Source organism: Cervus canadensis, chromosome 21, assembly GCF_019320065.1.
Source record: "Cervus canadensis isolate Bull #8, Minnesota chromosome 21, ASM1932006v1, whole genome shotgun sequence".
In the NCBI taxonomy this organism is placed as follows: Eukaryota; Metazoa; Chordata; class Mammalia; order Artiodactyla; family Cervidae; genus Cervus; species Cervus canadensis.
In genome coordinates, this window is record NC_057406.1 from 11,680,499 (window position 1) to 11,701,132 (window position 20,634).

At 39.5% G+C, this 20,634-nt stretch overlaps 1 protein-coding gene across 16 annotated transcripts in view; it reads right to left on the reverse strand.

Annotated features, from left to right (window-relative positions):
* The window catches only part of ERC1 (ELKS/RAB6-interacting/CAST family member 1), a 274,696-nt gene that overhangs the window by 167,241 nt on the left and 86,821 nt on the right, over positions 1-20,634 (reverse strand). For all 16 annotated transcript variants that reach the window (XM_043441413.1, XM_043441404.1, XM_043441412.1 and 13 more), the window contains 2 exons: positions 8,289-8,426; positions 6,639-6,779 (listed from right to left, as the gene is read on the reverse strand). In XM_043441413.1, the coding sequence (XP_043297348.1) occupies positions 6,639-6,779; positions 8,289-8,426 (279 nt within the window). The remainder of the gene's footprint in view (positions 1-6,638; positions 6,780-8,288; positions 8,427-20,634) is intronic.

Sequence of the window (20,634 nt, forward strand, 5' to 3'; positions counted from 1 at the left end):
TGCAATGAGCATTCACTGTTTGAATGCTGCAATGTATTTTTCTGGTAGAAATTTCCCCATCTGATTTTCTCCAGTTATAAAAATAAAAATATTTGCTTGTAATGATAACTGGATTCCAGAGAAATGCCCAATGGGATCCAAACCAAAGAGGATGTTGGTTTATGCCAAGAGGCTATTTAAGAGCAAACATCTTATGGTACAATTAGTGGTCCATAACATTGAGCAAGATTACTCACATTAGGTAATCCTGAATGTAAACGTAGCTCAGTCGGTAAAGAACCTGCCTGCAATGGATTTGATTGCTGGGTTCGATTCCTGGATTGGGAAGATCTCCTGGAAAAGGAAATGGCAGCCCATTCTAGTATTCTTGCCTGGAGAATCCCACCAACAGAGGAACCTGGTGGGCTACAGTTCATGAGATCACAAGAGTCAGACACAATGACTAAAGCACCACCACTGAACATGAAATGACACTGTGTAATTAAAGGTAAAGTTCTAACTCTAAAGTTCTTATTTTCAGTTCAGTTCAGTTCAGTCGCTCAGTCGTGTCCGACTCTCTGCAACCCCATGAATCGCAGCACGCCAGGCCTCCCTGTCCATCACAAACTCCCAGAGTTTACTCAAACTCATGCCCATCGAGTCAGTGATGCCATCCAGCCAACTCATCCTCTGTCGTCCCCTTCTCCTGCCCCCAGTCCCTCCCAGCATCAGGGTCTTTTCCAATGAGTCAACTCTTTGCATGAGGTGGTCAAAGTATTGGAGTTTCAGCTTCAGTACCAGTCCTTCCAATGAACACCCAGGACTTATCTCCTTCAGAATGGACTGGTTGGATCTCCTAAAAGACTCAAAAGGAAAAACAGAATTTTAATTTCAGAACAATTTTTCCAAGATAGATAACTCGGAACTGAATTCTGCATTTTGGCCTTCAGTTTTGATATAAGATTTGGTTCTCTTTTGCTGAAATCATTGAATAGATGTCCTTTTCTGAGCATGTCTGTGAGTGCATGAGTAAAAAATACTCTCCTCCAGTGTGAGGAAATTTATTTTTTCAGTTACTATAACTTTTATCTTTTTCTTTTTAGCTCCAAAAATTTAAACTTTCTGTTGCCAAGGTTACTGTTTATTGGCTTTTGCTGCTACTTGATTCCCTTTCTCACAAGTATCTTTATGGTTTCTAATATTTCCCACCAATGTATATCTCTTTTTGCCCATGCTCATTCTCTGTTCTTTCTTTCAACAGATGATGTACCTTCTTAGGAATCTTCTTCCCAGCATCAGTTTCTAAAGTCAAGCAGCTTATTTACATGAATCATAATTTTCAATTTCTCCCATACACACTGAGGTATTTGAGGATGCTATTGTAGACAATATTATTTGTTTGAGAATAGATGTTTCGAAAGAACAGCATGTATATTATCTATGGTGAAACAGATCACCAGCCCAGGTGGGATGCATGAGACAAGTGCTCGGGCCTGGTGCACTGGGAAGACCCAGAGGAATCGGGTGGAGAGGGAGGTGGGAGGGGGGATCGGGATGGGGAATACGTGTAACTCTATGGCTGATTCATATCAATGTATGACAAAACCCACTGAAAAAATTAAAAAAAAAAAAAAAACTTCCCTCTAACTGTACCTGAAAGAATTTTGGTTGAGCCTAGCTAAAGTTAGCATCATTCAGAGTAGGCCATCACTATGAGGTTTCCAGGAGCTAAAGAAACAACTCTTTGCCCCCAAATATGTCTAATGTTGATATAATATTTCTGCTATGGATTGTTTATTTATTATACTTCAGATATATCACTGTCTGAATTCCATACATACCCATTCCTTTTGATAGAGCATTTATATTTGAAATGATTTTATATTTGAAATCTTCAAATATAAATATAAGGAAATTTTCAAATTTCCCTAGGATGTGATCACTTCTTCACCTCCTCATAGTTTGATCAATGATATTCATCACCTGAAAAATATTAATCTTCCAAGCGAGCTCCTAACAGAATCAGGACAAATATTTGGAACTTAAACGTATAAATTATCATCAAAATATAGCTCAGAGTTTTAATGATCAGGTTTGGGGATGGAATGCATGTGTTTCAAACCTCAGATTGTATTCAATGGCTGTAAGGCCACAAGCAGGCTATTCAGCTTCCTTCTGTCTATTTCCTTATCTGAAAATTGGGAAGGTGTTAACATAGAGTTTTGATGAAAATTAAATCAGTTGGTAAATATAAAGTTCTCAGAATAATGCCAGTACAAAATAAGCACTATTTTAAGATTATTTATTACTGTATGCTCATGTGGTCAGTACTTGTAAGCTATCTTAATTCTCTTTCAAATTCTTAGTATGAACCCAAACTCATGATCAAGTGAACGTCTTGACTTAGTTTTCTCCAGTTCACTTACTGCAACTCCATCCCTTTCCCTCCATTTTAGGTTACTCTGTAAGAATGAGAATGCTGACTTTCTGCATGCTTTATATTTTATTCAATTAGTCTTCCTAACCTACACAACCCAAAAGGCCATGATGCTGAGGACTAGTCACTTGAATGATTCCTCATGGTTTACCTAATTAAAAAATACTGTCTTCCTTCAGTAGTCTAGTACTAGACTAGTATATGTGTTTACAGATTGGTAAATCTTTTTTTTTTTTTTTTTTTAATTTTTTTATTAGTTGGAGGCTAATTGCTTCACAACATTTCAGTGGGTTTTGTCATACATTGATATGAATCAGCCATAGATTTACACTTATTCCCCATCCCGATCCCCCCTCCCCTCTCCCTCTCCACCCGATTCCTCTGGGTCTTCCCAGTGCACCAGGCTGGAGCACTTGTCTCGTGCATCCCACCTGGGCTGGTGATCTGTTTCACCATAGATAGTATACATGCTGTTCTTTTGAAACATCCCACCCTCACATTCTCCCACAGAGTTCAAAAGTCTGTTCTGTATTTCTGTGTCTCTTTTTCTGTTTTGCATATAGGGTTATCGTTACCATCTTTCTAAATTCCATATATATGTGTTAGTATGCTGTAATGTTCTTTATCTTTCTGGCTTACTTCACTCTGTATAAGGGGCTCCAGTTTCATCCATCTCATTAGGACTGGTTCAATGGAATTCTTTTGACGGTCTGATAAAATTTCCACGGTGTATATGTACCACAGCTTCCTTATCCATTCATCTGCTGATGGGCATCTAGGTTGCTTCCATGTCCTGGCTATTATAAACAGTGCTGCGATGAACATTGGGGTGCACGTGTCTCTTTCAGATCTGGTTTTCTCAGTGTGTATGCCCAGAAGTGGTATTGCTGGGTCATATGGCAGTTCTATTTCCAGGTTTTTAAGGAATCTCCACACTGTTTTCCATAGTGGCTGTACTAGTTTGCATTCCACCAACAGTGTAAGAGGGTTCCCTTTTCTCCACACCCTCTCCAGCATTTATTGCTTGTAGACTTTTGGATAGCAGCCATCCTGACTGGTGTGTAATGGTACCTCATTGTGGTTTTGATTTGCATTTCTCTAATAATGAGTGATGTTGAGCATCTTTTCATGTGTTTGTAGCCATCTGTATGTCTTCTTTGGAGAAATGTCTGTTTAGTTCTTTGGCTCATTTTTTGATTGGGTCATTTATTTTTCTGGAATTGAGCTGCAGGAGTTGCTTGTATATTTTTGAGATTAATCCTTTGTCTGTTTCTTCATTTGCTATTATTTTCTCCCAATCTGAGGGCTGTCTTTTCACCTTACTTATAGTTTCCTTTGTATTGCAAAAGCTTTTAAGTTTCATTAGGTCCCATTTGTTTAGTTTTGCTTTTATTTCCAATATTCTGGGAGGTGGGTCATAGAGGATCTTGCTGTGATTTATGTCGGAGAGTGTTTTGCCTATGTTCTCCTCTAGGAGTTTTATAGTTTCTGGTCTTACATTTAGATCTTAATCCATTTTGAGTTTATTTTTGTGTATGGTGTTAGAAAGTGTTCTAGTTTTCATTCTTTATGCAAGTGGTTTGACCAGTTTTCCCCACACCACTTGTAAAGAGGTTGTCTTTTGTTCCATTGTATATCCTTGCCTCCTTTGTCAAAGATTAAGGTGTCCATAGGTTTCGTGGATTTATCTTGCTTCTATTCTTGTTCCATTGGTCTATATTTCTGTCTTTGCTGCCAGTCCACACTGTCTTGATGACTGTGGCTTTGTAGTAGAGTCTGAAGTCAGGCAGGTTGATTCCTCCAGTTCCATTCTTCTTTCTCAAGATTACTTTGGCTATTCGAGGTTTTTTGTATTTCCATACAAATTGTGAAATTCTTTTGTCTAGTTCTGTGACAAATACCGTTGGTAGCTTGATAGGGATTGCATTGAATCTATAGATTGCTTTGGGTAGAATAGCCATTTGACAATATTGATTCTTCCAATCCATGAACACGGTATGTTTCTCCATCTGTTTGTGTCCTCTTTGATTTCTTTCATCAGTGTTTTATAGTTTTCTATGTATAGGTCTTTTGTTTCTTTAGATAGATATACTCCTAAGTATTTTATTCTTTTTGTTGCAATGGTGAATGATATTGTTTCCTTAATTTCTCTTTCTGTTTTCTCATTGTTAGTGTATAGGAATGCAAGGATTTCTGTGTGTTAATTTTATATCCTGCAACTTTACTATATTCATTGATTAGCTCTAGTAATTTTCTGGTAGAGTCTTTAGGGTTTTCTATGTAGAGGATCATGTCATCTGCAAACAGTGAGAGTTTTCTTCTTTTCCTATCTGGATTCCTTTTATTTCTTTTCTGCTTGATTGCTGTTAGGCCAAAACTTCCAACACTATGTTGAACAGTAGTGGTGAGATGGACCTTGTCTTTTGTTTCCTTGATTTCAGGGGAAATGCTTTTTCAATTTTCACCATTGAGTGGTGATGCTTTGCTGTGGGATTTGTCATAGATAGCTTTTATTATGTTGAGGTATGTTCCTTCTATTCCTGCTTTCTGGAGAGTTTTAATCATAAATGAGTGTTGAATTTTGTCAAAGGCTTTCTCTGCATCTATTGAGATAATCATATGGTTTTTATCTTTTAATTTGTTAATGTGGTGTATTACATTGATTGATTTGCGGATATTGAAGAACCCTTGCATTCCTGGGAAAAGGCCCACTTGGTCATGGTGTATTGATTTTATTTAATATGTTGTTGGATTCTTGTTTGCTAGAAGTTTGTTAAGGATTTTTGCATCTATGTTCATCAGTGAAATTGGCCTGTAGTTTTCCTTTTTTGTGGCATCTTTGTCTGGTTTTGGAATTAGGGTGATAGTGGCCTCATAGAATGAGTTTGGAAGCTTACCTTCATCTGCAATTTTCTGGAAGAGTTTGAGTAAGATAGGTGTTAGCTCTTCTCTAAATTTTTGGTAGAATTCAGCTGTGAAGCCATCTGGTCCTGGGCTTTTGTTTGCTGGAAGATTTTTGATTACAGTTTCGATTTCCTTGCTTGTGATGGGTCTGTTAAGATCTTCTATTTCTTCCTGGTTCAGTTTTGGAAAGTTATACTTTTCTAAGAATTTGTCCATTTCATCCAAGTTGTCCATTTTATTGGCATAGAGCTGCTGGTAGTAGTCTCTTATCATCCTTTGTATTTCAGTGTTGTCTGTTGTGATCTCTCCATTTTCATTTCTAATTTTGTTAATTTGGTTCTTCTCTCTTTGTTTCTTAATGAGTCTTGCTAATGGCTTGTCAATTTTGTTTATTTTTTCAAAAAACCAGCTTTTAGCTTTGTTGATTTTTGCTATGGTCTCTTTAGTTTCTTTTGCATTTATTTCTGCCCTGATTTTTAAGATTTCTTTCCTTCTGCTAACCCTGGGGTTCTTCATTTCTTCCTTCTCTAATTGCTTTAGGTGTAGAGTTAGGTTATTTATTTGTTTTTTTTCTTGTTTCTTGATGTAAGCCTGTAATGCTATGAACCTTCCCCTTAGCACTGCTTTTACAGTGTCCCATAGGTTTTGGGTTGTTGTATTTTCATTTTCATTCATTTCTATGGCTGATTCATATCAATGTATGACAAAAAAAATAAATAAATTAATTAATTAAAAAAAAAAGAAATATTCTATTAGAAACTTCAATTTCTATACATGTTACCAAAGGTATTAGAAAGAAAACCCTGAGAATGTCCTTAAAGCTCATGATTATCTGATCACGAGGCATTAGGCACTTTTGCTGTTCAGGTGGCATACATCAGGTTCTCCAGAAGTGAGATGGAAATATATGCAGGCACCTATCTGGTCAAGAGTTGTCTAAGGTTTCCCTGCTGGTGTTGAGGTGATCCCTAAGACTGTTTGTAAACAGACTCCTCCTGGTGCATATTCCTTCCATCTGTCACCTTTCTTACCACTGGCACAATAATTCTCCAAATGTACCTGGAGAAGTACTATTATTTTGGAATCTACAAAGTGTCATTAACAACTAAGAAACCAACTCCTAATAGCTGGAAGAGGCAGGAGGTAAGGCTTAGGAAATGAATCATTTCATCCATGCTTCCTGAAATAGCCTTGGCTCTAAGAAGATTCTGTAAACCTTCCATCAGACCCTTTTCTGCATGCGTTACGTCCACACCAACAACATACACACAGCGCACTGACTAAGCAGATCACGCAATCCTCTGGATGTGATCCCGACCTCTTTCTCTGAGAGGTCGCCCTGCAGCACGCTGACTTTCTCTTTCAGGTCTTTAAGGTCTTTCTTGTAGTTGTCAATTTCCTCCTGCTTTTCCCGCTCATCTCGGTCGCGCTGCTCCTTCAAGCGTTCAATCGTCCGCTCCTGTTAAGAGAGGACATCAGTGCATAGAAAATTCCTTTCTACTTCTACCTCATGACTACAATTCAGGTCTGAGCTCACGCAGTTTCACACTTCCATCCTCCACTTAAAAAAGCGTATGTTAAGAATTTACTTTTTAAAGAATTCATCCTTCCTGCCTATCTTGCTGTAACATACATCTGGCTTTGTTCTTTTGATTCCCTTAGGTTTCTTTCCCTATAATCTTAGTATTAGATACCGCTAAAGTATTCTTTTTGAATAATTTCGTTTATTCAATTTCTAAGTAACAAAAAACTTACATGTATATATACCCTAAGGACAGTAAGTACCAAATATTTCTTCTCTATATATAATTCACATGTTGCTACAAAATAATGGAAACAATTCCCACACCAAAGAGGAGGAGGTTGGAGAGATTATGATTTGTTGAGTTTAAAGCATCAAGAAAGATAAAGAAAAAAGAAACCATTAAAACTTCTGTCAACAGATACTCAGGAAGTTTGAAAGCTGAAGCAATTAAGTATATTTCTGGGTATTATTTCTGAATAGATTTGAGGATCAAGCTATGATCCCTGGGCAGGCAGCCTGAAGCATTCTGCATCCAAGAGGCTTAAGAACAGTAACTCTATTCCTTAAATTAAAAAAAAAAAAATTCCAATTCCAATGTCCCACCAAGAGTCTTTAAACCTTTTCCAAGACATTAATACTTGTCACACTGGGTTACTTCTTTATTTACTCAATCATACCTGAAAAAACTAGGTTTGCTCACAAAGGCAAAATGAAATGGCAAGGCCACAACTTGAAAAACAGCAAGTACACTGTATTAAAAACTAAAGTCCATAAAGATAAGAGGTCCCAATGTGGCACAGTAAGAGGACCAACGATGCCTCTCAATGGTCAGTGTCTGACATGCCCACCTGACCAAGTCCAGCTGATCTTCAAACACAAGGACGTTTCTGAGAGAGCAGCACTGACATGGATACACGACCACGTGTAACACAGACAGCTAGTGGGAAGCTGCCGTGCAGCACAGGGAGCTCAGCTCGGAGCTGTGATGACCTGGAGGGGCGGGATGGGGAGTGGGGATGGCGGGCGTGGGAGGAGGCTCAGGGGGCGGAAGTGTATGTATGCATTTAGCTGTTTCACTTTGTTGCACAGCAGAAACCACTGTAAAGCAATTATACTCCATCCTGTAATTAAAATATTATTCAAATAAAAAAAAGTTTGCCTTCAGAAGAGAGTCAACAGGTAGCACATGGCTGATTCTCTAGAAACTTTAGCCCCTGCCCTCCAGTATGGACTCCACTCTGCCCAGCAACAGATGCTTAAACCGCCAACGATAAAATGGATCTTCTCTCCCTCACACTGTCAGCAGTACGGGCAGCTGTTCTCCCTTCTGCCAAAGCGCCTTCCTCTGTCTTCTCCACCCAAGTCTCATCACCCGAGTGACTTCTGGATTCACAAGGAGGCAGACGTGCGTGTGTGTGTGAGGAACCTGGGCCGGTCACCCACCTTCTCGGCAAGGGCCTCCTCCAGAGTGGTCAAGGCGGTGTCGGTGTTGGTGGTGTCCGCCTGCAAGGACTTGACTCGCTCCTTCAAGCTGCTCATCTGCTTCTCCTTGTCTCTAAGCTGCTCCTGGAGGTTTTCGATCTGAGTTGCGAATAAAAGTCATTTTAAGTTGGAAACAGACAGGTCAGGGTTGTTTGTGTGTGTTCTATAGAAATAATTTAATCCTAAGGGTTTCAGAATTTCATGCAAACCTTTAAGCCGAGAATTTATAGCCGATAGAGAAGACACACACATTGGCAAGGGGGAGGACAGAGGGGGAGTTAGTGGGCACACATGTAGAGTCATGACTCTCTCAAGAAGTAACTAGGGAGGAAAGACCGCACATACAGGGATGCGGAGAAGGAGAAGACCTAAAGAGAAGAGCCATGAGCAGTAACTGGATTACTTCCAGCAATGGAGTGGATGCCCAGAGGGACTCCTCTAAAAAGTGCTGAGAGAGGACAGCGAATGGAACAGCGGGACAGTAAGAAAAACAAACCAGCGTGTAAAGGAGCAATTGTTCTTAAGTGATAGTGTTCCAGTTGGATTTTTGTATCACCTTTTATCTAAACAGCAAGGATTTTCAATGAAATTTATTATGGTAGTTACTCATTCTTTCATATACACTTACACGTATTCATTTAATCAAAACAAGTAGTGCTGAATTCTCTACTATATGCCAGGTACAGGTGACATGAAGAAAAGTGAACAGACCCATTTTCCTTAGAAGACGGGAAGAGGACTTTCCGAAGCTGAACCCAGGGCATGGACATGGATAGTCACACGGGAACTATGAGGGACTTTTAAGCAAAGAAATGGTCTAGTCAAGTTTTCTGTTTTAGACTGATTAATTCTGATGGCTGTGGAGAAGATATCTAAGGGGACTTATGTAGAGACATGACAACAATTAGGAGACTGTATCAATGCAGGTAACAGAGTCTGGAAACTAAATGAGCTAAGAGAGATGGAAAAGATGGGATGGGCTTGTGAAAGTGTGGAAACAGCATGTTATCAGTAAGGAGACAGGTGTAGGTACAGTGAAAAAACAGTAAGAAAAGATACGGAGGAACTTAGATGTTCTTGATAAGCTAAAGGAAAATAAGGCGACTCCTAAAACTCATACATGTCATTCTTTTGTTCAGCATATATTTGCACTCCTGCTACAGGACAGGCACTTATCCAGGTGCCGAGAATTAATTAAAACAGACAACCCCATCCTCAAAGAGCTTACATCCTACCTACATGGTAGACAGTGGATGAATAAATGAAATGAACATAGTCCTCAGGACGGCGGGTAAGTCCTATAGAGAACAATGAAGCAGGAGAATACAGTCGTCGTGTGTTGCTGAACTAGCTGGTTTATCTCACACAGCTTTCAAAATGCAACATGTCTTACCCCCATGAACAAGATGACCAGTCTACACTCCTCCACACATGAACATATTTACACACATACACGTTCTTTGTCTATCTATACTTTTATCACATTTATCTCCATTAATCCATGGATCTATACATTGTAATGCTAATCTCCAACCACAATTATTCATTTTATGCACATCTCCACAAGTAGACTGAATCTTACTTCTCCACTCCAGTTTTGTACCTTCATATCTGGCATACGCCATGTCCATGATAAATCTGGCTCATTAAACAGTAAATAATACGTAAGGTTTTGAACTGTGGTGTTGGAGAAGACTCTTGAGAGTCTCTTGGACTTCAAGGAGATCAAACCAGTCCATCCTAAAGGAAATCAGTCCTGAATATTCATTGGAAGGACTGATGTTGAAGCTGAAACTCCAATACTTTGGCCACCTGATGCGAAGAGCTGACTCATTTGAAAAGACCCTGATGCTGGGAAAGATTGAGAGCAGGAGGAGAAGGGGACGACAGAGGATGAGATGGTTGGATGGCATCAACGACTCAATGGACATGAGTTTTAGTAAACTCTGGGAGTTAGTGATGGACAGGGAGGCCTGGCGTGCTGTAGTCCATGGGGTCACAAAGAGTCGGATACGACTGAGAGACTGAATTGAATACATAAGCTTGGACTTTTATAAACTGTATTTAGGCATGTGCATAAACTTTTGCCAAGAAAGGAACAACAAAAGAACCCTAGATCCAACCTTAAAATAATTTCCTACCTCAATCAACTTAATACTGTATTATAAGCTCTTTAAGGGTCTGCTTCATTCCGAAGGGGAAGAAAAGCAAAGGCCCCTCTCTAGAGTCAACGAGAATTTCACAGCAAAAGAAATAAGCTAAGCAAAAAAACATTCAGTGAACTTACAATAGGGAACCATGAATACTCTAAGGCTTGAATTTTTATTCTTTAACAAGGAAATAATCCTACAGGTGAACCACTGAAATTGGTTCCAGTCTTTTCAACGCCAATAAAGTCCCAAGCCTATTGTCTGAGAAAAGTATATCACATATGAAGAAGCATTAGTTTCCTTTAGTTTAATCAGATCCTCCTACTGGAATCTCATATGGATCAATATTCAGGTAAACTCACAACCACTAAACAGTTTTGCCACTTAAAAATCTAGTACGTCATATACACAGAGAACGCAAAGCCCTAGTGTTTATATGTTTAACCAGCTGTGCACGTCATTCTAGTTGCTAACATATTAACCCTACTCATAATAAAAAGATACAATCATGCTGTCGATTAGACTTTCTTACCAAGAAAGCTAACATATTAACCCTAATCAAATAAAACGGAATAATCATGGTATCGATTAGACCTTCTTACCAAGAAAGAGCAATACGACAGCTTTTCTTACAAAATGAAATTTTCCAAAACCAACTAAGTTTTACATGTAAGAAAACAAGAGGTCTGTTTTATGAGCCTGCCTAATATGTAAACAGCCCTTACATGCCTAATAAGGACAGTACCCTTCGTTCTCCTCCATCATCAACATCTAAGAAATTAAAACGTTAATGGCTAACAAGTTCACTTGTATAATTATATGTAGTCCAACTATTAAAGGAATCCATTTATTCTCTGCTGGTAAAAAACAAACAAACAAACAAACCTTTCCTGATATACTCGGGTACAGAAGCTGCTAAACTAGGTAAAATACCCATTAACAAGTTCCCCCTAAGCTGCTTTCTTATTCAATCACTCAGCTGTCTAAACAGATTGTTGAGTTGGAGGGAAGGAAAAGGATGGCTATTCTTGGACTCCTATTTACTTCTAAAGAGCAGAAATAAACATTCCATGGTGAAAGGAACTGACAAAATGAAGAAAGGGCAGTGGTCACTAAAACTGCCTTCTTTGGGCAAGTTGCCATCTGTGAGGAAGACTTGAAACAGACTTGAAATAGACGCAGATATGTGCAAACTAGCTGCACAGGCATTAATCAAACTCCCTCCTAGGCGGGAGGAGGGTGTATACAAAACATTTTTAGTTATCCAGCATCGGGATGGACAATAGTTAATCCTACTAAGAACTCCTCTTATATATCCTTGCTTTGTTTGTTGTTTAGTTGCTAAGTCCTGTCCGACTCTTTGTGGCCCCATGGACTGTAGCCCGTCAGGCTCCCCAATCCAGGGAACTCTGCAGGCAAGAATACTGGAGGGAGTGGGTAGCCATGCCCTTCTCTGGGGGATCTTCCCAACCCAGGGATCAAACCCAGGTCTCAAGCACTGCAGGCAGATTCTTTACTGTCTGAGCACCAGGGAAGCTGTGGACCTGATGATTAATGGGGAGGTCCAATTAGGTAATACAAACAGCCTAATATCATAGGAAAGAACTAACAATGAAGAATTCAAGAAGGAAATATTTTTTAAATAATTATTTAGAGAAAGAAGACATTTTCCTTAAAATGATCCCTCTAATTAAAGTATATCCCTGGTAACCAGGCTGGAAAGAAAAGAGAAATAATATAACTATTATATAGAGCCTTTCTTTTCCTTACACAATTTCTATTTTACAAAGAGAGAAGAAAATTGATGGAGGAGGATGAAGACTGATGTTGAATGCAGGTCGCACGTGAATCCATCGATCTGCACAGCAGCTCCATATTGGCACAGATTTCTTAACATCTTTTGTTTTGGCTTTTATCAGCATTGCCAGTTGTCAGAAACTATCATGTTTCAACATGGGTGATTTATTCCTAGTCGAGTGGAACTGATTACTCTGCCAGGCCCTAATCACTGAGGGAAGGTAGAGGAGACTCTCTATAGGTTGTAGCACGAAGGATAAGAAATCCCCAAATACTTCTCGCAGTCACCTACCTACTCTGAGCATCATCTGAAGGAAAAGAATTTTTCAATGATGCCTCCACACTTATTCTAAGCAGTCATCAGTGTCAATTTTATTGTGTGAAGCAGGTTCAGGAATCTTAGGCTCTTCCTTTCTTTTTTTAATCATGTATTTACTTGGTGCTTTTCTCTGACATTAATTATCAGCATATCCTGGGTTTATTCTAATTATCCTTCTGTACCTGTATTTGCTAGGTTTCCGTGGTAGCTCAGTGGTAAAGAATCCCCCTGCCAATGAAGGAGACGCAGTTTCAATCCCTGGGTTGGGAAGATCCCCTGCAGTAGGAAATGGTAACCTACTCCGATATTCCTGCCTGGAGAGTTCCACGGACAGAGGAGCCTGGTGGGCTACAGTTCATGGAGCTGCAAAGAGTCGGACACAACTGAGCAACTGAGCAGATGCACACAGGAACCCTTGTTTCCCAACTTGTTTGTTTCACAAATTCTGGGTATTTTGAAGCAGGAGTTCAGTGATGACCTTAAGGTATGTCTCACATTCCAGTCCACACAAATGAGCCATGGGCATTTTTACATGAAGAGCACCAACTGCTTTCCTGAGATTGTCAAAACGGGTAGAAGAAAAGTTAAAAACCATTAATCGGTGGCATTCTTTTCAAATGCCCACAATACTGTCTACAATGAACAGTCACTTCACTTAGAACTGCCTGCTTAGGTGCTATGTCAGACTCTGGTCTGGCTGGGATGCTGGGAGGACAGAACAACAGGAACAGCAGGTCCTCACTATAAGCAACGGAAACCCAAGAACCTCATCAAATTTAGTGAATTTTCCTTGGTCAACTTGAATCATTTTTCTAAGCTGAAAAGCCCCTGCAGGAAAAGAAGAAGTGTTAGAGGAGAAAAAAGTAAGGAGGTCTGGCAATCACAGGAAGATGAAACAGATAAAGGATAAAATACATGTCTGATGCTAGAAGCTATTTTCTGGTAAGGGTATGAGAAGGGTATTTTCTGGTGTGGCAGACAGAAGGAAGGGCACAGTAAGTGACTTCAGCAAAGTTTGATTTCATACTAGCTTCTTCAGGCGGTTCATTATTTCGGCTTCTCAACTAGAGTTGACAGGCACCCAGGCATCTATCCAAACCGGGATTCCCACAGGTGAGAAGGCAATGTGAGTTAATTCATGTCAAATGAGAGGCAGTTTTAAGCAGAATATTAACTGTGCTTTGAAACTTTGATCAAGTGTTTTTTTTTTGTTTGTTTTTTCCCCAAATCCTTTGTCCCTTTCCAGATACCTATCTATGTCTTTATACTCTGACTAGTTCCTCCTACCAGGTCTCCTGAGAGACTACTAAGAACCTTTGTCCCGAAAGGGACCTGACCCTTTTCTATTGACTTGTTAATTACCATTTTTCAAGTTTAAAATGTGTGTTCAGTCAAAACAGAATTCAGGATACTTCAAACTAGAGCCTGCAAGAATCTGAGGATATTTATATGGCACACGATCAACTGAAAATGGACACATTCCATAAATCCTCAAATTATTTACTAAGCTGCTCAAAAGTCCAAAGAAATGATGTTTTAATAAGGGTCAAAATTACTTCTATGTTGTAGGAAGCATTACAATATAAGCCTTGGAGTGGTTCTTATTTACATTATGCCTTAGCCATTGAAAATATACAGAATTTATCCAAAGGCCACATTCTCTCAGGTCCACCCTTAGTGCCTCCACGATAATGCTGGGAGAACAGGGCTCCACATTTCCCCAAATGAAAAATACAAAGCTCTTCAAAAACGCATCCACTCTTATCCCAGAAATGCAAGACTGATTCAACATACAAAAATCAATCAACAGAAGAGTCAGACATGACTGAGCACACACATAGATGATGCTGACAAAAACGAAGTTAAATCAGACTTTGCAAGTTCAACTATCTACCCTCCTTAAAGGTTTACTTGAAAAGGTGAGGTGAAAAAAGTTACATAAGCAAAATAAATCCACATGGAGCACACTCCCCAGCAAAAATACCAACGTCAATCAGATTTCATTGACTATGTATTTTCAATAAAATACTGCAAGAATTTAGCTATATATATATTCCGCTGAGAAAAAAATTTTAATTTTTTAAAAAAATAAGTAAAAGAAAGAAAAGGGAAAATCTTAATGCCTAAGTATATTAAGCTTTCAACTTAAATGCAATTAGGGCCTGACCTTGTTTTCTTCTAACTTAGCTAATAGCTTGTGACTTTAAAACAATATTTAGAAAACACTGCAAGTAATTCTTATTAAAAATCATTCTTGCTGTTTAGTCACTGAGTCATGCTCGACTCTTTTGTGACCCCATGGACTGTAGCTCCTGCAGACTCCTGTGTCCATGAAATTTCCCAGGCAAGAATACTGGAGTGGGTTGTCATTTCCTTCTACAGGGGATCTTTCCAATCCAGGGATTGGACCTGCATCTCCTGCATTGGCAGGTGGATTCTTCACCACTGAGCCACCAGGGAATCCCTTGTTAAAGACAAGGCAGCACAATCTTTAAAATATTAATTTTCCTAGAATAAATTAGTAAATGTTGTTTTCAATGATAAAACATATCTTTTCAGTTTATGATATGGAAAAACTGAAGAAACTAACATAGTCTTAAGACTCCACAGAAAACAAAGTATATAAAGAACATGTTCTTCCTGACTTCCTACTGAAAACAAAATAATAGGAGACTTAAAGAACCAATCTAGAACCAAGAAAGGGGAAACCTTCTAATTCTACACATCAGTAGCTTTCCGTTACCGTTAGATCTGAACTCTAAATACTGAAACTTAGGACACTGGAGATGCAGGCCAGGCGAAAAAAACAGACGTTACCGGGCAGAGACGGGAGAGATGATAACACCTGCGTCAGCAAATTAAACTCCAAGCTCCATTACCATTTATAATCCATCAAGCAAGGGGCGGTACAATTTTAACACACATTCTGAATGCAGCTCACATGCAAATGCTCAGTTACATTTTCCAGGTCAGTGGTTTATTATAAAAATAAGGGATCTACTGTAACACAAAACTACTTTAAACCATTGGGGAGAGCCCTGCAAAGGAGGGGCCGACGCTAATCCCGTTGTACAGCACGCCTGGCCATCTGCTATTGTCTCATTTCACTCTTGGGGCACAAGGCTATCACCATGCATACAAATACGTTCATTGCCTAGAAAGCGAGAGATGGTGGGCAGGCAGGGATAGCCCAGTTCAGTTCAGTCACTCAGTCATGTTCAATTCTTTGTGACCCCATGGACTACAGCACACCAGGCCTCCCTGTCCATCACCAACTCCCGGAGCTTGCTCAAACTCATGTCCATTGAGTCAGTGATGCCATCCAACCATCTCCTGTCGTCCCCTTCCCCTCCTGCCCTCAATCTTTCCCAGCATCAGGGTCTTTTCCAATGAGTCAGTTCTTCACATCAGGTGGCCAAAGTATTGGAGTTTCAGCTTCAGCATCAGTTCTTCTAATGAATATTCAGTACTGATTTCCTTTAGGATGGGCTGGTTGGATCTCCTTGCAATCCAAGGGACTCTCAAGAGTCTTCTCCAACACAACAGTTCAAAACCATCAATTCTTCGGCACTCAGCTTTCTTTATAGTCCAACTCTCACATCCATACATGACTACTGGAAAAGCCATAGCTTTGACTAGATGGACCTTTGTTGGCAAAGTAATGTCTCTGCTTTTTAATATGCTGTCTAGGTTGGTCATAGCTTTTCTTCCAAGGAGCAAATATCTTTTAATTTCATGGCTGCAGTCACCACCTGCAGTGATTCATTCTGGAGCCCAAGAATTTAAAGTCTCTCACTGTTTCCATTGTTTCCTCATCTATTTGCCATGAGGTGATGGGATCGGATGCCATGATCTTAGTTTTCCAAATGTTGAATTTTAAGTCAACTTTTTCACTCTCTTCTTTCACTTTCATCAAGAAGCTCTTTAGTTCGTTGCTTTCTGCCATAAGGGTGGTGTCATCTTCCTATCCGACATTATTGATATTTCTCTTAGCAATCTTGATTCCAGCTTGTGCCTCATCCAGCCTGGCATTTCACATGATGTACTCTGCACAGAAGTTAAATAAGCAGGGTGACAATATACAGCCTTGATATACTCCTTTCCAAATTTTGAACCAGTCCATTGTTCCATGGCCAATTCTAACTATTGCTTCCTTACCTGCATACAGACTTCTCAGGAGGCAGGTAAGGTGGACTGGTATTCCCATCTCTTTAAGAATTTTCCAGTTTGTTGTGATTCACACAGTCAAAGGCTTTGGCATAGTCAAGAAAGCAGAAATAGATGCTTTTTCTGGAACTCTCTTGCTTTTTTGATGATCCAGTGGATGTTGGCAATTTGATCTCTGGTTCCTCTGCCTTTTCTAAATCCAGCTTGAACATCTGCAAGTTCTCGGTTCATGTACTGTTGAAGCCTGGCTTGGAGAATTTTGAGCATTACTTTGCTAGCGTGTGAACTGAGTGCAATTGTGCAGTAGTTTGAACATTCTTTGGCATTGCCTTTCTTTGGGATTGGAATGAAAACTGACCTTTTCCAGTCCTGTGGCCACTGCTGAGTTTTACAAATTTGCTGGCATATTGAGTGCAGCACTTTAACAGCATCATCTTTTAGGATCTGAAATAGTTCAACTGGAATTCCATCACCTCCACTAGCTTTGTTCGTAGTGATGCTTCCCAAGGCCCACTTGACTTCACATTCCAGGATGTCTGGCTTTAGGTGAGTGATCACACCACTGTTAACATCTGGGTCATGAAGATCTTTTTCTGTATAGTTCTTCTGTATATTCTTGGAGAATATACTGGAGAAGGGAATGGCAAACCACTTCAGTATTCCTGCCTTGAGAACCCAATGAACAGGGATGGTCCAGACAGAGCCCAAACGAGTCCAGAGTGCGGGGCAATCCAGCCATTACCACAGCTGCTACTATTCTCAAAAAACAAAGTTTAATGCATATTTAACAGGCCAAAGTAACAGGCCAAACAGTACATTATTTCCTGGTATTCTCCTTAAATATTAAAATAGCTAAGATATTACTTAAATAAATGGTTATAAGTAATATTTGTGAAAAGATGATCAGAGAATGCAGATGCCAAGAACAAGAAGAAGATGAAAGCAGAGTTACCATCTCCCTCTTCCTTATGGAGTAAGTGTCTAAATCAAGAAGCCAAGCAGGTTAAGTGTTGTGTAGAATTAAGACATGTCTTCAGGAATATCGCAAGTTCCATGGGTTGGCTTAAAAGCTCAATTTGCATTTTCCTTAAGATCCTATGGAAAAACCAAAGTAAACTTTTTGGCCAACCCAATACCTAAAATGTTATGCTTAATATCCCACTGCAGTTCAATTTCTAAAGTTTCTAACGGAAAATCTTCAGGGCCAGGGGAAAGGAAAGTTGAACTCTACTTACTAGTTTCGTAAATAAAGTAACAGGATAACAAAGATGAGTGCATTCACTGAAAAGCTTCTCATGATGTAAGAAGTGGGAATAACTTTCCCAGAGACCTCTCTAGAGAGTTCATAAGGCGGGGAGAAGAAAGGCATTCAGAGATAGAGATACGTCAGGAATTTTTAAGAATCTGTATTACAAATGAATGAAGGAGGGAGGTGCAATTCCGGGACATGACCCTCTCGGCAAGGACACGACCCGCCTTTTTCACTCACAGCACTCCCTCAGCCTGGGACATCTCACCCCTTCCCCATCTGCTGAGCAAACTTCACGCATCTTCAAGACTCGGCCGCTGTGACTTCTCTCAGACACCTGACACGCAAGGTCAAATGTGAAATGCTCGGCGTTGCGCCCACACATGCCGTCCGTGGAGCAGCCTCTGTAACCCCCACGGCTCTGAGGGCCTGCGAGCAGGGGCCTGTCTGGTCTGCGTCCTCCTCAGCGCAGCACCAGGCGCTATGTTGTCGGCATGAGTGAAGACGGCTGAGGATGCCTGGGACGCCCAGAAGCCCAACAGAACAGAGAGTGACGGTGTGACTACAGATGTCCTCAGGAAGGAGAGGAGCCAAGGAGACTCCCGTGTCCACAAATGCTCCCTGCCCTGAAACGAATGGTATCGTTCCACCGTGTGACCCTGCCACAACTCACTCACTTCTGTCAGTGAGTATCTGCGCAGTGTTTCCTCAGTTTTGTATTTTCCTCAACCCAAACAAGGTTACTATGAGCATTCCTATATATACCTTGGGGTTCATCTAAAGTATATGTATATGGCAGGGTACCTTTACATTTAATAGGCGCTTTCCAAAATATCTGCATCTAATTTAAAACCCCAACAGCACTGCATGAAAAAGAAATCCAGTTGCCATATTTACCAATACCTGATACTGTCAGACTTCTTCATTTTTGCCAATATAGCTTAAAATGATAAGTATAAAATGATTTCTTAAATCTTTTACTTTACATTCCCCTGATGACAGTGTAGGTAAATGGGTAAATAACTGTTCATATTTATTTGCCATGTGTATATCCTCTTACATGTATTTTCTTAGTACATACATAAGTTGCACAAAAACACATTATCCTGGCCTAAGGTATGGGTGCATGCATAAACACCAAAGCAAGTATTTATTTCTGGGAGATAACAGAGGGGAATACTATCAAGAAAAGGTATGCCAAAGAACTTGGACTGTATTTGAAATTTTACTTCCCAAGTCGAATAACTATAATTACTTATTATGTTATTCTCTATGCTTTTTGTATCTCTCAAATAACTAAATTATGAAATGTAAAAAATAATATAAATGCATGGTCAACAAGCAAGCACTCATGACCACTCTGGGAAAGGCATTCAAAGGATTTCTTGGGGAACCAAGAATTAAATGAAATGTAAACCTTGGAAACAAGGCAGGCTGTGGTGCAACAACTAGAGGTAAACATTAAATTCACTAAAACACAGAAATGAAGGCTACACAATGTGAATTACCATGATAGCAAAGACTGATCTTTCCCCTCAACAAGAGACACAATATAAATATGAAAAGTACCATAGACACAGCGAAAGACAACAAAGCTTACCAGCAAAAATCAGGAAGGGTGATTATAAATACACTAAGTATTTTTCACAGAAAGTAGTCAACAGACATTGCTTCACTTTAAAATGTGCTAAATTTGGACATAAAAATTAAATACATTGCTAAAAGTAATATGAAGATTAGGAAAACTAGACACAAATTATACTTTCCCTACTCCATGAAACTGCTGTAATCAAGGTTACAAGGGACCTTTGCAGTATTAAACCCAATGGCAAATTCTCAGTTTTCATCTTATTTAACTCATCAGAAGTATCTGACAAGGCTAATCATCACCCCCTTGAAACTTCCTTAACTTGATTTCTGAGACATCACATTCCAGTGAAAAGTCATTAACTTATTCTTTGAAGAGAGGAATTTGACAAAATGATGCTCAAGTTCATGTGGAGAAAGATACAAGTGAGAAAAGTCAGAAATTGCTACAAAAAAAGGAAAAGAATAAAGCAGAACAACCTTACTGAACACTAAATGCATGAGGAAGGTACAATAATTAATAAAACTTGCTACTGGGACAGACAGACAGGCAGATACATGGAACAGGCCAGAAACAGGCCCAGATTTACAGGACAATATTTGTGGCATCTCAAGTCAGAAGAAAAAAGATAGATTACTTAATAAACATTATAATGATGGCTGTCTGGCCACATATAAGAACAAAAAGCTGAATCATTACAGCCAATACATAAATTTTATAAAATAACTTTTAGATGTAAAGAAAAAAGAAACTTTAAACAACCGGAAGAAAGCATGTGTGAGTTACTTAATAACCTTGGCGGGCATAAGGGCTTTTTGAGCACGACCAAAAATTCAGAGGACACAGAGGAAAGGACTACTAAGTCTGAAGTGTAAATTCTAAGACAAACACTACCAAGGAAACAAAGAAGAAAAAGACAAACAAAACATATTTTGCAAAGCATGAGGGAAGAGGCCAATTCAACATGGGAAAAAATTAAACCATGTGATAGAAAATGTAAAAGTGACAGGAACATGTAGGTTCCCAAAGAAAACTGT